The sequence below is a fragment of the Vespa crabro genome, chromosome 1 (assembly GCF_910589235.1).
Source record: "Vespa crabro chromosome 1, iyVesCrab1.2, whole genome shotgun sequence".
In the NCBI taxonomy this organism is placed as follows: Eukaryota; Metazoa; Arthropoda; class Insecta; order Hymenoptera; family Vespidae; genus Vespa; species Vespa crabro.
This window is the reverse complement of record NC_060955.1, coordinates 14,599,468-14,615,946: the sequence shown is the minus strand read 5'-3', so window position 1 is coordinate 14,615,946 and position 16,479 is coordinate 14,599,468. Positions and strand designations below refer to the sequence as shown.

The following is a 16,479-nucleotide window of genomic DNA, read 5'->3' as shown; positions in this document are numbered from 1 at the left end:
ATATAAATAATTATTTATTAGTTTTCATAATATGTGACTAACATACTCGATTTAAATGAGATTTAAAGAAACACATTTGATGAGTAGATTAGTTAAAATAGATTTACAGAAAGCAAGTTACCTTACGGCTGGTTACGAGACCGAAGGAAATGGTGATCGTTGAGAATATCTAAATACAGATTTTCCATCGACGAAAGTTTAGTTTTTTGTTTAATATCTTTAAATAGTCTGATATACAAAGGCATTTATTTTATTTTTCAATCGATTGATTTGTGACGAAGAATAGACTATACACGTATAGTTCATACATGTGGATGCATCAAAAATTATTTTTATCTATTTTCAAACAGATCATAAGTCCAATATTAAATTTAATTTCGTTTTATTCAGTACGGTATATGTGAAAACCTTCGTATTTGTTTGTAAGTAATTATCGGAAGAGGTTTTGTTTTATTGTTAGTATGGTATACACATACACAAACAAATTGTAGCAAATTACCTTTTTCCCAACGATGATATCTCTTAACTTATCGAGTTCTTTCCTCGCGATTTTCCTTCGTCTAAAAGTCGTCAGTGCAGTTTGAAACTTCGACAGAATTGTCCAAGAAGATTTTGCATTTTATTGTGTTTTATTAACAATAGAAAATCAAAAGCACAAATTAAGAAACAACGGCGGCGAATTATCGATCATTGTTTTTCTTTCTACGGACAAAAAGCTTTCCTCGTGGGTACATCTTGTTTTATCGATTACGTAAACACTGCTAAAAATCTATGATGGTTAAATCGCAGAAGGGAAGTTATTCTCGTTCCTAGCTTTCAGCGCTAGCGCCCTTTTAATTGCTTTAACGGAATCCATGAAGCAGAGTTCGTCGCACGCCTCGTATCTGGATCGCACCTTTTCCTTTTCTTGTCATTGTACATTATTCGAAGATTCTTTTAAACCGAAAAAATCGAACCAATTTACGTATTCTTTTGAACGAGACGATTGCAATTGAATATATTTTCCAAGATCTTCGATAACGAAGGATGGATCGATAATACGCAAATAATTTGAATTCTCTTCAAAACTTTCGTAGGCCGTTTTTACTGTACTCTTTTTTTCTATTCTTGAAAATCGATCAAGATTTTTTGAAAATATGAAAATGCAACATATCCATTTTAAAAATCTGACATGCATTCGACGTTATACTTTCCTTCTTTTGCCACGCGAAATGTAAGAAACGTTTGATAAGAGGTGGGAGTATCGAGCACTCGAATACAAGACGTTGTATGCAATATATCCAGTTCTATATATATCTGTCGCACGTGCGTGTGTACACACACACACACACACATACAACCTCAGGTATCCCCTATAAGTCGGCAAGTTTTCCCTTGACAACGAACGATCTTTGGCATTCGATCGATTTCGCCGCCCATCTTTATTTCTTTCTTTCATTACTCTTCGCAACCTTATTCAACGTGCGAAATGAATGCATTAATAATGTCAAATTAGAAATAATATTAAATAGATATATGATCTGATTTTATGGTTACCTATCGCCGCCATCTTTTCCTTCTTTTTATCGGTTCTAATTTTGTATGTAATTACATATACATATATACATTTATTTTCATGTATATATGCATATGTAATGCGCGTGTGCGTACGCGCGTGCATAAGCAGCACATACACACATATGTATATGCATTTATTCCTAATTTTTCATATATTTATCTGTAATAATGTTATGCCGATAATATTAATGTTATCATTACCATGACGTTTGTGTGAATGTGTGCGCCTATATGGCTGTGTAATGCATTCTCGAGCATTTATAATCATATATTGTGCTATTAATAATAATAATAGTAAGAATGACATTGGTGGTGATGGTGATGGTGATCGATGATCATAGCAATAATAGTAACAATAATATTATTAATAATAATAATAATAATAATAATAATAATGATGATGATAATAAAAAAAATAATAATGCTAGTATAATAATCTATAATAATTATAGATCTCTATACTGATACGGATGAAAATGAATAGTGATGATGATGATGATAATGATGATGATGATGATGATGATGATGATGATGATGATGATGATGATAATGATAATGATGATGATGACTGATGGTAATATAAATGTTACAATACGCGTTAACGTCTTAGTGGACTTACAGCTGTATCAATAATAATGTACCGTATGATATTCTCTCTTTAATAATATTCGTACTCATTCGCGATATATCTAACATTCGCTCCATGCAACATATTATACCTCCTTTCTTCATCTATCACATATCGGTTAATATAAGTTAAGTATATTAAATATCCAAATACACTCTCTCTACATTAAATAGTTTATTATTTCTTACGATGCGCTCGAGTCTCGAATCATATAAAAGAAAAAATACAAGAAAAATTGAAAAACTTGTCAGTGCACGCTCTTCAGCTTATAATTTAATATGTTCGTTCAACCGAACATTTGTACGGAAAAGAAAGTTTAAAGGATCTTTTTTTCGAAGGTAAAAACAATTAGAAATGAGATAAAGCGTTATAGGATTAATCTAATGCAAGAATCGATTAAATTTTATACTTCTAAGCACGCATCTATGATTTGGCATAACTCGTCGACTTTCAATGACGCGAACTGATTGGTATCTATGACAAAGTATGTCAAATCCTTTGAGTGAATTATAGAATCATTTCTACAGTCAATCTTATTTTTTTATTCATTTGAAGAACTAAACTTTTTCTCCTCCCTCTCACGTGACTGGCTTAGTCATTTTTCCGTCACTATTGGTCCGCATCGTGGAAGCGACGTACGAAAGAAAGAAAAAAGGCACGATTCGCGTGATTCTCCAACTCATCACTGCTGATTTTCCTCATCAATAATAATGATGATGATGATGATAATAATAATAATAATAATAATAATAATAATAATAATAATAATAATAATAATAATAATAATAATAATAATAATAATAATAATAATAATAATAATAATAATAATAATAATAATAATAATAATAATAATAATAATAATAATAATAATAATAATAATAATAATAATAATAATAATAATAATAATAATAATAATAATAATAATAATAATAATAATAATAATAATAAGTAATAACAGTCCGGGGCGATTCGTTCCAGCTCTCCTCCGTATTTTCACCGTTCTTTTACATTCCGCAATGATTTACCCGCGAAAGGGCGCATATTTTAGATCATATCATGATCCAAATAAAAAACATTTACAGCCATCCGCGGATTGGGAATATTAAAAATAGTGAAAAACACGAGATCACTTGTTTAGATTCTCTCTCTCTCTCTCTCTCTCTCTCTCTCTCTCTCTCTCTCTTTGTATCTTTTTTCTGATCGATAGTCATGATCGTAGCAGACGCAAACCAGACGCGGACATACGTATGTATAGATGGAGAGAGTATTGTGTAAACGACGTACGGAGGAAAGAGTTGCAGTTATTGAACGATGCAACAGCAGGGGTTGCTAGCTAGAGTCCTCGTGGTAACGCGTTGCTGGTAATACTGCTGCTGATGCTGGTGTTGATCTTGTCTCTGTCGTTGCCGGCCACTGATTATTCTGCCACACCTGGGCTATTGGTTCTCCAATGAATAATGTCGTGATCTTTTCCAGAAACCTTTGAAAAAGCCCTTCTTCTTTGGCGCCTCGCCACTCTCCGCGGCTATAACAGAGAAATTATACTCTCGTATCGACGGAAGTTATTTTAATCATTACTATTTAGCAGATTGTATTTTAAGAGAGCTTTATTTCAAATTATTTCAAATTTGCTTTTAATGATATTTTTCTGTTAAATTTTTTTCCATTTATTTATACCATATACGTTATCATTCAAAATCATTCATTAATTGTGTTAAATCGAGGATCGAAATGATAGCCAATGACAATATACGACATGCTAGGTATACGTTGACCAACTCTGCAACGGTCCTGTTTTTACGTAGTTATTTTAACCACGTTTTCGCGCGTGCTATATGTTAAGCAGCAAAGTCTTGACGATCGGTTGTCCCTTGCATGATAATTGCCGGTCTTTCCGGTTGCTTTCGAATTAAGAGCCACGACGTAGTCCTTCCGACATGAATACGTTAAATTTCGTTTTTTTTACGTAGTATGATGATACCGTTACCATGAGTACTAAACGAGGATATTTCTAGCGATATATTTATTTACCGAATATGAAAAATTTTAGTCTAAATTAAATAAAATAATCGGCCCTCTTTTCTTTCTGTGACTTTATGTAAATAAAAAAAAGAGATTCCATTTATTTCCGGGCATTCCCAATGGGATCCTTTCGGAGTATTGTTCTCGACGTCGTGTGCATCAAGAACGAAAGACATATTCGATGTATCGCCTCTGTTCGGCTTAAAAAAAAAAAACACGTCAGGAGACATAACTGCGGCGGACTAGAGAGACAGAGAGAGGCCAATGAACGGTGGACGGGGAAAAGAGGAAGGCCAGTGCGTACGGATCAATACCGATAGTGGAACCTATAGCACACATACTGGAGGAGCGCAGACTCTTGGGTGTGTCCGATCTTTCGCGCAGCATCCCGTTTTGCTACTCTCTCTCTTTCTCTTTCTCTTTCTCTCTCTTTCTCTCTCTCTTTCTCTCTCTCTCTCTAATATATATATATTTCATACATTCGCTTGTTTTTCTAGGTCTTATTCCTTTTTCCAAAATCATTTCGTTATATAGGAAGTTCAAAAAGATAGCACACAAGAAATTTAATACGTACTTCAGAGATTTAGTACGTACGTAAGATAAATGTAATGTTAAACTGTAAGCTCGAGTCTTGAGTAGACGATATCATTTAAGAAAACATGTAACATGATTCAGTGTTACCGAAAACTGAGTTTTTTCGTATGCCTGTTGGCATAGAATCAAAACATGCTGACTATTATTAGTCTCGTACGCGTAATAATTTTGAAGGTATCCGATAGATATATATCTCGTCTTATTAAGAATGTGGTAATTGCGAATAGCTACTATTCTACGAACTAGCTAGTATGAATCTTTATGCAAAAAATCTTTGTCGCATTCAAATTTCTAAAAATTATTTTCGATATCGAAATAATTCCCGTCTAATCGATTTTTTCTGAATACGTATATCTATATATATTTTTTTTCTAATTTTCAAGTTGAAAAGGATTTCATTTTTGCATATGAAAGGGAAAAGTAGGAGTAATGAGCGAGGATAAAGATATTTTTGTGATCGTACGAATTATCGCATTCGCGTATCGAGTTGCGTCGATAAGAGACGCAACTCGAGATAAGATAGTGCCAATACATATTTTTTTTTCTTATCTACCTGAAACATAGACAAATACTGTTGTGAAATGAATAATTTAGAAAAAATAAGAAAAATAAACAAAAAGTATATTTTTTGATCACTCATCAAGTCGTGGTTATTTAACGATGAAAGAGAAAGAAATCACAGGTACGTGATGGAATTATTCACAACGTTAGACAGTCAAGAAAGTCGCGGACCGATCGGTAAGCGAGCATTTTCCGAAAATAAACAAGTCGTATTAATAGCGATGGATCTCATAGCGAGGACGAACTTGGAGGATGATATTTTGGAACGAACCATGCTGCTACGATTATATTTCGTATTCGCGCGCGTACTGTTATTATGATTTTCAAAATTCATAGCACAAGAATCTATCGTTTAAAAAAATATCTACTTTTTCTCATATATTTTCAAGGTCGCTTGGTGATTTATGAAAAATTTTAATTCGAATCCGTAAGTGCTTCCTGAATTATCCTCGTTTTGGCACCTTAAATTAAATTAAAGAACGTTATATTGTTTGTGCTACTCTAACGATCCATTGGAATTTAGAATTTTCTAATTTCTTAGAAAGGGACACGACCTATACGAATACGTAGTGTATAAGGGTGTTTCTCTCTCTCTCTCTCTCTCTCTCTCTCTCTCTCTCTCTCTCTCTCTCTCTCTCTCTTTCTCCCTCTCTCTGTACTCTCGCAGCGAAGAACGAGTTCTTCGTTCGTGACGATCCAATCTATTTCTGTCCGAGGATAGTCGTGATTAATATTTCGGGTACTTCTTATTGCCAAGTCGAAGTAAAGTCTGGCCGTGTAGTTTAAAAATAGCCGTGGAGACGCGTGTCGTGTCCCCGTCGGGGAAATTGAGTCTCTTTTCTTTCTCATTTTCTCGCTGTATTTATCCCCTACACCGTTTCTTTCTCGCTTCCCATCATCGTGAATGATCTTTGATGATATGATAATAACGAAGTTTAGACGGGAAGATATGTGATTATTTCTCTTTTTTTTTTAATTTTGAATAGTTATCGTTAAATGATGAGAATAGAAGAACAACGCGATTCGAATAATATTAGCATTCCAATAAAAACTTACCGGCATAAGGACCCGAAGGTAAAGCGTTATCTTTACCACTTTTTCCATCTTTACTGCTACTCCCTGAAACAATGAAAAGAAAATTGCATATTATATACAAATAGATGCTTGATATAATATCATACGGACGTATAGAATAGCATACTACTACGTTATGGAATAGAAAGTACTAATATACATATATTTTTCATAAATATATAGTTTTACCTTCAAAAATCAAACTACGTACCTAACGCGAACCGAGTTGAATCGGTGTCTAATAGTAAGAGATTAGCAAAGTGGACGCGTCGTTCGATATTCTGCTAATAGACAAAGTAGCTTGTTATTTGATATCTAAAGGAGTTTTTTGTTCGAAACGTGAAGATTCCGACTGGAGAAAATTCCTCGAAAAGCACGTAAATTGATATACATTATATAGCTATATGCTCTATATACCTAATGAGTTACGAGTTAAAAGTTACTTTTTATTTTCCATGAACAATAAAGACTAATTTTTTTCCATGAGGAACAAAGAATTTTTGTTCGAAAAAATGTTTTCATTTTCTTGGAAACAGATGTGTACGAGGATATATATCAGTAGTAGGATATATAGATATATATCGGTAACGTCCACGCTTGGAAAAACTATCAGAGTAGAAACTAGAAGATAGAGGTAGAGAGTGCTTCAAAGAAATAGGGACATGGAGGCAAACTAGTCGTAAAGAGAACAACCGTTTGCAGAAAAGCTAAGTAAGTTGCACCAAGTTCAGCTTCGTGGGTTATACTTCATAGTCATCTAAGTCTTTGAACTGATCTTTGTTATCTATCTTAAGTGGGTATACGTACTATAATACGAATACATAGCTGTACTGTCTTGATTTTTTCCCGATGAATTCGCACATTCAAGTGGCCAGATCGTAATTAAGATCCGTTCATTTTGACGAACATATGCAAGTGGAAAGCGTTTACTTAGATTCTGGAACTCGTTTAAAATCATCCGTTGGATCTGTGGAGATTTTTATACAAAGAGTTTTTGTATTTTCTTTTCGATGAATATTCTTCGAAAAAATAATTGCGAGATTGAAGAGCACGAAGTGGATATTAGTGCAGAGTTTTTGTAAGAATGATACAGGTGTCAAAGCCAATGCACTAACAATAAATGAAAACAGCTTAATTTAAGGATATTGAGGTCATCGATAATCATAAATCTACATATCTGAGATTTAAAGTTTAACGATAGTTTAAATGATTATGGTATGCATAACATAGCCATTTAAACGTTAGAAACATTATTCTAAGAAATTCGAATATTATGGTCTCATGATGACACGGCTAAGTACAATATTTTGTTGTCGTCACTAAAGAATGTAAGTATGTGGCCGATGACTCGACGTCATGGCGCCTTATGCCGCTTGAAAGGGAGTAAACATTTGAAACAAAGCATCTGGTCACAGAGTGAAGGTGCCAACCTTCTGATAAGAGGATTGAGGTTGATTGTTCAGTACTTACTCGGCGATTATTTTCTAATACGTATTAGCTATATATAATTTTTTTCAAAATAAAGATAAATGTTCGAAAAAACGTTTTGCATTTCATAATTGAACATTCTTTTCTGTGTCCGTACCGAAATTCAATTGAATAAGATTCCATAAATTGGAAATTCACATTCGAAGAATGAAAAAGCCGAAGATTCGTGCAAGCGCGGGCTTTTTTCATAAGCGATCCTGAATGAAAGCTCACCGATGATATTCTTGAATGTTCTAACAGTTCCTCGGAGCAAAGTCGCTTGATACAGCACTGCCATTGGCGGATGTACGGTGAACCGTTAAAAAGTTAGAGGTTTTGCCGTTTCAAAGCGACAGTGTATTCGGGAAATAGCATCGGGAAAGATCGGAAAGGATCGGAAAGGATCGGAAAGAATCGGAAAGGATCGGTAAGGATCGGTAAGGATAGTTCGAGGACGTCCGAGATCTTATTTTCGCGACATGCTGCAACCAGCTGGTACTTTTTGACGAGTAGATAGCTAGAAAATCGTCCCCTGCAGCGACAGAAGTTCCTCGTAGCTGACTCGATAAAAACTAGTTGATATAAGTACGGAAACTAAACTACGTGCTTATCTGTGACGATATTATTACAACTAAATTTCTCTTTTTCGCATTTATTGGATGCTAAATAAACTTGCCTACGTTGTCTTATCGTCTTTCTCTATCTATCTACTCAGTACGAAGAATTCTTATCATCGAAGCCGGTACAAATGTACTGACGCTTTGGTAATAAAACATCGTCGAGATTGCCATCCAGTACCATTTTAATATGTACCTATGTAAATTTGATTTATTATTACGAATCGTAGCTTTTTATTTTAGACCGGTACTTTTTTCTTTTCGCTATCGGAAGAGGAGTACTTTCACGTCTACTGTAATTTATTTAGTCGTGGTCAAAAGAAAAAAAGAAGAAAAGAAGACATGTTTCGCTCTCAAATACATTTTCTCTCGTGAGCCTTTCTTTCCGTGACTTTTCAACGCGTAAAATCGAATAAAATTTTAATGAATACTTATTATAAATATTTTGAATTCATTCTCAATGTTTATATCGCTTCTTAAGCCGTATCTTTTACTTGTGAGGATAGTGAAGATCGGAGTGGTTGTTCGCACGACCCATACACATGCGCCCGATGCAGCCGATACAGCGATTGCCGTATTTTACACAAGTTGCTTGAGAAAATTAACGAAATATACTTCATCTACATTAAGTACTTCAGTAGACTTTCGATTATGTTTTCGACGAATTAATAAGGAAAACAAAATTAAATTGTTTCTCCAAGCTTCCAAGCAATACAATTTTCAAGCAATGAAAAATCCGACTTGAAAAACGATATGTAATTTCTGCTGTCGAATTGTACTCCAACTTTGTATGAAAGATACATGAACGAATGTGAACGATTTCTATTTTGGTCAAGAAACTACAGTCGGCTTGTAGCGACACTTTTTTAGTTTCACACATGTTTTCTATAATCGCAAGGATTTTGTTTTCGTGATTAACAACGAAACTGCTCATCGACATTGTTTCTCGGTGATGGGCGCAACTCGCCCATTGTAGGATGCCGCATGCTGCGTATTTTATTTTAGTACTCTCGGCATCCCAAGCGTCGAATCTGAGAATTCCAATGCGAGCTGACTAACTAGTTGCTCGATACGTATGACTGTATAACACAAATTTACTTTTCAACTGTTTATCTATCTATCTAAAAACATCCACACATTCTAATTTTTATGAAATTATTATGACGTTGTCGATAGTTGGCACTAGAATAGAGCAACGACGTCAAAGCAGACGTCGATAACATGGAGACTCGTTGGATCGAGCACATGTTTGAGATCCACGAGCATATCGCGGCAATGTCCGCTACGTAGTGTAATGACGTAGGTATAATTAAAAACACGACGACATTGTCAACCGAGATCCATTCGGACGCGTAAACAATCTTCGAATGTTTTAATCTTCGGATTTCTATCTAGGTATAGGTAAGTATATATTTATAAGTTAATTTTTCAGCTAAATATAATAATACGATTTGATCAAGGCGATCGAAAATTATTGACAAAATAACAATGACATCTATAAAAAAAGTTTTTTAACCGATGATCGCGATTAGGATGTAGTTCCATGAGGATTGAAGTATATCTTTCGCGATTGCATCTAAAAATGTTTATTGGAGTGTCGAGAAAGGTTCGTATTTCCGTGGCATAGTGCGCGCCGAAAGAGCTGGTCGATATTTTTTGTCATCGCGCGCAAAGCAGCTCGGTCGGGAGGAGGATGAGTTTGAGAAAGCTTCAACGAGTGTCTCAAGAAACAAAGAGAGGTTGCATCGTTTTCATAGATCTTCTATCGCTTTGTTTTCTCCTCCTTTTCCTTGTTCATAGGTCGATGTAAAGGATAGGTAGAGGTTGGCGACGTTGGCGGTGGCGTCTCTGCTAGAGGTGAAACGTTTGGAGTCCGCCGAAGGGTCGCTAGACAGGACGGTAGACAGGAGTAACGATTGCCACCCCAGCCGCGCCGAGATGGTCGCCCCCTACAGCTGCTTCACCCCTACGTGCTACCCATTCTGTGAACGCTACTAACCTAGCCGAAAACATCTCCCACTGGCCTTTAAAAGAACGTGAGAAATCACCTCAAGAATTTTGTTGGGTAAATGGATGATCAGGAGGCCTTTCTCGAGCTTAAGAGAGACAATGTTTAGAAAGAAATAGTAGACGCTTTTAGATATATACGCTTTTTCCTGCGGTCAGGGAAATACGACAGCAAGTATTCTATCAGTTATGAAGAAAGAGTGACTTTAACCGCAATAACTTCCAGGGTTTATCTTTCCGAGAACTTTTTAACCCGTATACTTACCGTTTCCTGCTAGAAATGATTAAATTCTGCTAGAAAAGGAGCGTGATAATGTTTGAATTTTATATCGCATTTCTTACATTCTTGGACAAGTGATACTGCTAGTAAAATTTGCTGCTTTTCGATAATATATTATTAAATAATATTTTAAATAATATGGATTCTATGGAAACAGTGCGTCTTGGAAAAGTTATAAACAATTGCTTGGAAAGGCTGTAAATAAAATTTGTAAGTTATACAATTCATCACTATATCGAATGGTTCAACTTATTAAACAAAGGCGAGCTCAACTTATTACTAAAAACGAAAAATACATATTCTAATTAATAATTTAAGTTTAGTAAATATCATGTAGATATTTGTAAATTCATCGGTTTTACTATATTTTTGTTCTGTTTACTGAAGAATTTGATTTGATGCAAATAAAAATCATTAACTTTTGCTTTTCAGAATATACTATCTTCATAGAATCCACATTATTTAAAATATTTCATAATATACTATCGAAAAGCAGTAAAGTAATTAGTATGCTATGTTATAGTCTGGTAGTGTTTTATATCTGTCAGAATAGTAGATGTCCTTAGTAGCATGACTGATCTTTTTGTAATTGGACAATAAGATTACAGTGTCGTATTTAAATGCGGGTTGTCTGTTAAGATATAAAGCGAATAAATTGTATCTACCACCTACTATTTTGGTCGTTGATCGACCAAATTAGCCCAGTTTATATCCGAGTGACGTATGTAAGTACGTGCGGTTCGAATCTCTTTTCTTTTCTTCTGCCGAAAAGAAAAGTGACATAAGGGTCACTTAGTAGTGATAGAACACGTATCGACACAGTCTTCTAAAAATAAACACAACAACTAATAAGTTTCGAATCGAAAGCTTCGTCACGGCATTGTCCTTAGGTCGTTTGTAGATTGTCCCTTACTCGTATTTTCCAATATTTTCAGAGTCCTAAATGCATGAGATAATTGATGAAAGAAAAAAATCGCTGACTGTATTTGAATTTACGCTATTTAAGTATATCGGAATGCGCAATATGAGGTGGATGACACACAGACTGAATAACGATCGCGACGCTTGACCTTGCTGAGAGTACGAATAAAAAGGATAGTTATAACGTTCTGTAAACGATTTCAGAGTTGCGATCTTTATACAAGAGAATCCATAAAGTGAAATCGAAAGAGATAACCTTGTGTTTATTCATTGGTAAACCATTGACCGGTAAAGAAACAATCAAAGCGATGGTGTGTGTGTGTGTGTGTGTAAGAAAGAGAGACAAAACGCGGAAAGTAGGAAACGTTTGCGCGTACCTTCCCCTTCGGACGAATCAATAACTGGAACCCTTGAGTCGCGACTCGTCGCGTTTCATCGTGTCTCGTCGCGTCTCGTCTCGTCTACTCTAGTCTTCGTCGAGTCGGATATCCATAAGTCAGATCGAGCTAATGTTCGACTACGAATATCGCTTTCGTCTTACGAACCGGATATGCCTTCAGAGTAGTCCCTTATTCATTTCGCGCGCGGCTAGCCCTACAGATTTACTCCGTGAACTTTTCTTATAGATTTCCAGCATTTATTTTCTTCGCTGTACCGGTCTGCTGACTGCTGCGCCACCGCCGACGTCGTTGTTTCTGCTGCTGACAGAGTGTTGCGGATAAACGAAGGAGTGGGAATATGTCGTCGTCCACGTTAGACGACGCGCGACTGACTCGTCTTCAGCGAAATTATTGACCGTTTTCTTTTACCGTTTTTTAATTAAAACAATCTTTTCTTGAAAGGGATTAATGAAATAATGTTTTGATGTAATGTTGAGAGATATAACGATCAAATTTCTTTTTAATGAAAAAAGTCAAATATGAAAGATGACTAATAAGCTAAGTTATCTTTACAAAGCATTGACGATTGTAGAAATTTCTATGATCATTAAAGCTTAGTTAATCGGCATGAAGCAGTCCCTTAGTTACATTTAATAATGCGTTATTAGGAAATTAAGAAACTAGGGAAAAAATGAAAAATATTGTTCTCTAAAACAAGAATGTCCAAGTTTTTTTTAGACATTAAAAAACAATTTTCTTTGTGATTGATATTCAAATTAATATTAACTGCTTGTAAATAAGTGGTTAAGCTAATAAAATCTAATGATATAAAACCAAAGATTAACATTGATTATAAATCAGAGCGTACAGAGGGATTGGATGAAAATGCATGAACGTCCCAGCAACATGTAACGTGGAGGAAGTCTTTGTCTCTGCGGTTTCTCTCTCTTTCTCTGCTCCCCCCCCGTATCTCGTTTTCTTTTTATACATATATACGTATGCTCCTCCTCCTTTTTCCTTTTCTTCGCTTTGGACGGTCACGCTTTCAAGGTCGATCACATTCAGCTGGGAGATCAGTTGATCAAGTTACCGATAGATGGCATCACGATGCAGTGAAAGTTTAACACGTGGTCTGTCAAAAATCGTGAATTTTTCCACAAAGGTAAAAAGAAATGGAAAATGTTATCATCGTTTATCGATAAATTTCTTTCATTCGGAAGATTTTGAACAAAAATAACAAAAGATTGTCCTACAAATATGGATTTTTAATGTTATCGCAATATTTTCTATATTTTTATTACGCGAATTAAGAAATATTTCTCGTTACTTTCGCTATCATAAATTAACTTGGAAATGTTTCGTTTGTTAAGAAGAAAAATAAGTAAGGTAAACGTATTAGAATATCGGCTTAAAAACAGCTATTTGGCGCCATCTTCAATAATACACCACAACTAAGTTGAAGCTGAATGAGCGCATGAATAAGAAGACAAGATTGACCTCTATCGTATCTAATTCGAACTAAGTCGTGTTATAGCAAACATGCCTTCTTATAGATGGCGCGTTGATAACGCACCATCAACTAAAATGAATGCCATCCGTCGCTGAGAATAGAAATTTAAATTTTATATCAAATCACATTTATTTTTTTTCTTGGCGAACCATTGATTTGTTTCGATAAAAATTTGCAATCTTAAAAGTACAGACGAACGAGTAAAATGTATATTATAAAAATGACAATTGAAATCTTTCTGAGATTACAAAAATACCAACAATAGACTAGACATTGTATTCTAAAATTAGTATAAATGGCATGCACTGCTTCTACGTTATATACATACATACGTCACGCACCTAACACATAGAGTAGCCTCTTAAACAGTATTCTGATTTGATATTGAAAAATTCTTAATTGATGTCAAATTTTTCGTCAATCATATGATCAATTTTAAATAAAAGAGTAACATTATGAAGAGTACTATTTAAGAGGCATCCAAAGAAAAAATCATAAAAGTATGATACTTGAAAAAAAGAAGAAGAAAAAGAAAAAAAGAGAGAATCTTTAACAGGCAAGCATTCCATATCTACCATAATAGAGCGTTGGATAGCTAGCTTTAAAGTAGTGGCTATCGATTGCCACGAAAGGTCACACAGGAGAAAAGTCAGAAAAGTTTCTCACAAGTTTTACTTATCGAAAGTTACGGGGTTTCAAAAATTCAATCCGCTAGAAAAACTCGATGCAACTTGCTCGGTCATATGACGGCGAACGTCATTTTCTGCTCATAGTCTATTTTTTTACTATGTATCTAAAATTTTGTAGAAACACGACTTCTTTATATTTGCGACATTAACATTATAAGTGTCGATTAATCGTTTTAAATTGTGCTTTCGAAAAGTTTAACGATTTTACTTTATAAACATTTTGATGCGAAGAACAGACAAAGGAAATCGAATCAAAGAGAAAGTAAAACAAAAGTAACTTTTTAGAAGAATGTTATGAGCATGTATAGTTAATATATTGGGTCCAAATGATGGATGCGTCTATTTCTTTTTAACCATTTGCGCTGGAATAACGTACTATACAAGTCAATTATTGACAGACGCAAAAATGCCATGTCGCTTGATAGTCATATGTCTCATTGATAAGTTTTCGAACACAATTTGGAAAAGTATCTAACGGTTGAGCATAATATTTTTATAAAAATAATTTCAAGTATCAGTTCGCTGTAAATTATATTGGACGCGTTTGCACGCGCACCATTAAGAAGCTGCCAGCGTAAGTGGTTAAGTTGGAAGACGGGAAAAAGAGATTAAAACAAAGAGTTTAAGAATTTAAGAGCAGAGACAGTCGACCGTCGTTTCCAAAGCTATTTTCTCGCAACAACTCGCTCTGATCACTTGTCAATCCTCGCGTATCAAAAAATCTGTTCGATTTATTCGATAAAGAGATTCTTCGAAGAAATCGAATCGGTTTGTCGCGCGCAGTGGAACTACTAAATGTCCGATTTTCTTTCAACTCTTCTCGAAAGATATAATAAGATTGTAAGGACGTAACTTTTCCAAATCAATGCGAAGATTGAAATAATCCTGAATACGTAAGGAAAGAGAAAGAGAAATCGGACGGCAGAGGAAAACATTGCGCGTCGACCTGGAGAAGGACGTGTCGAAATCCAGAGACGGTCGCGGTCGATAGCATCGTGTTCTTCCTCTCAGAACGAGTAGCGGTTGAAACACGAGGTTCTATCCTCTCGTTCCGCTTAACGGTGCGAATCCCCGCGCTCTTTCCCGCGCTCTTCCCCGCGCTTACCTTTCTTGATGAGCAAGCTAGTGACCCTCCGTAGCGCCTCGCGAGTGCTGGACGCGGAGCTGTGCTTACTTTGGCCGAAGTATTTGTTGGGTGTGATGTTCGTCGGCAGGGTTAACGGTTTCCTCTGATCGGCACCGCTCGGTAAGCGTGCATCGTAAGCGTTGTTTAGCCGCTCAAGATGCTCGATCGAAGCAGGTCGCGGTTGATTCACTTTTCTCGTTGGATACCATCCTCGATTTGGTCCACCCGCCAGTCGGAGCAATTCCGTTCCAATTATCGCCTGTTCCAGACCAGGATTGTTCCTTCGATACCTGTATCGTTTTACGTCATATCGATGTGTTTCTTTGTTCTTTTTTCTTTTCTTATATTTCTTTCTTTTTTTTGGCAAATATTTTCGAAATCGCAATCTTACCCAGTGGTCGCCGTCGTCGGGGCATACCAACCGGGTTGCCGGCGTGTTTGTGCCTGATTCCCGGCATGTTGTGGTGTTCGTGGAATATCACTGCCTCTGGCAAAGACCGGGGTTTCTGGTAGCGAGCAGGAGGTTTGCATACCCGTTCCGCTAGACGCAACGGCATTTGTCGTGGTTCCGCTGTTAGTTCCGCCATTGGCACCATCGTTAGCACCGCCGTTGATATCGCCGTTGGCGCCTGCAACGTTTGAGGAGAAACCATCTGCCGAGGGCGAGTGTCTCTTTGCGAAAGGACGACGTCTCGACGATGGTCCTGGTAAATCCGTCGGTAAGGTCCTTCTCTCCACCGGCACCTGAGATAAAACAGACGCACGTCGCTTTTTTAATCATCTTTTATTGTTGAAATTTGAGCACAACTTGAAACTTTCATTTCGTTCTCTGTTTGATGGCGGCGCTTGGTTTCGAGGGGCGATCATTGAAAAAAAATTGCCAATATTTACGACAATACCAGAAAGCCAAGTGGCTGCGCCGTGGAGTACTACCCGCATCGTTGATTGATGCTTTTGCTTTTTTCACCGAGCATTTTACTTCAGAACCACCGAAGCCGGATTATTGAACCGAAAAAAGAATGCTATTTCGAAGATGAGTATTTATC

The 16,479-nt window shown here is 36.0% G+C and overlaps 1 protein-coding gene and 1 long non-coding RNA gene across 14 annotated transcripts in view; one reads left to right on the top strand and one right to left on the bottom strand.

Annotated features, from left to right (window-relative positions):
* Positions 1 to 3,324: 3,324 nt before the first annotated feature.
* LOC124430019 overlaps positions 3,325 to 16,479 on the bottom strand; it is a 100,309-nt gene continuing 87,154 nt past the window's right edge. For 12 of the 13 annotated variants that reach the window (XM_046976222.1, XM_046976051.1, XM_046976397.1 and 9 more), the window contains 4 exons: positions 15,825 to 16,177; positions 15,413 to 15,723; positions 6,419 to 6,481; positions 3,325 to 3,710 (listed from right to left, as the gene is read on the bottom strand). In XM_046976222.1, coding sequence (XP_046832178.1) covers positions 3,622 to 3,710; positions 6,419 to 6,481; positions 15,413 to 15,723; positions 15,825 to 16,177 — 816 coding nt within the window. In that variant the 3' untranslated portion in view covers positions 3,325 to 3,621. The remainder of the gene's footprint in view (positions 3,711 to 6,418; positions 6,482 to 15,412; positions 15,724 to 15,824; positions 16,178 to 16,479) is intronic. The other variant, XM_046976642.1, reaches the window with a different exon arrangement.
* LOC124431054 lies at positions 8,139 to 12,946 on the top strand. Its single transcript, XR_006943903.1, has 2 exons — positions 8,139 to 11,532; positions 12,355 to 12,946. It is a non-coding gene; the product is annotated as an uncharacterized LOC124431054 (long non-coding RNA).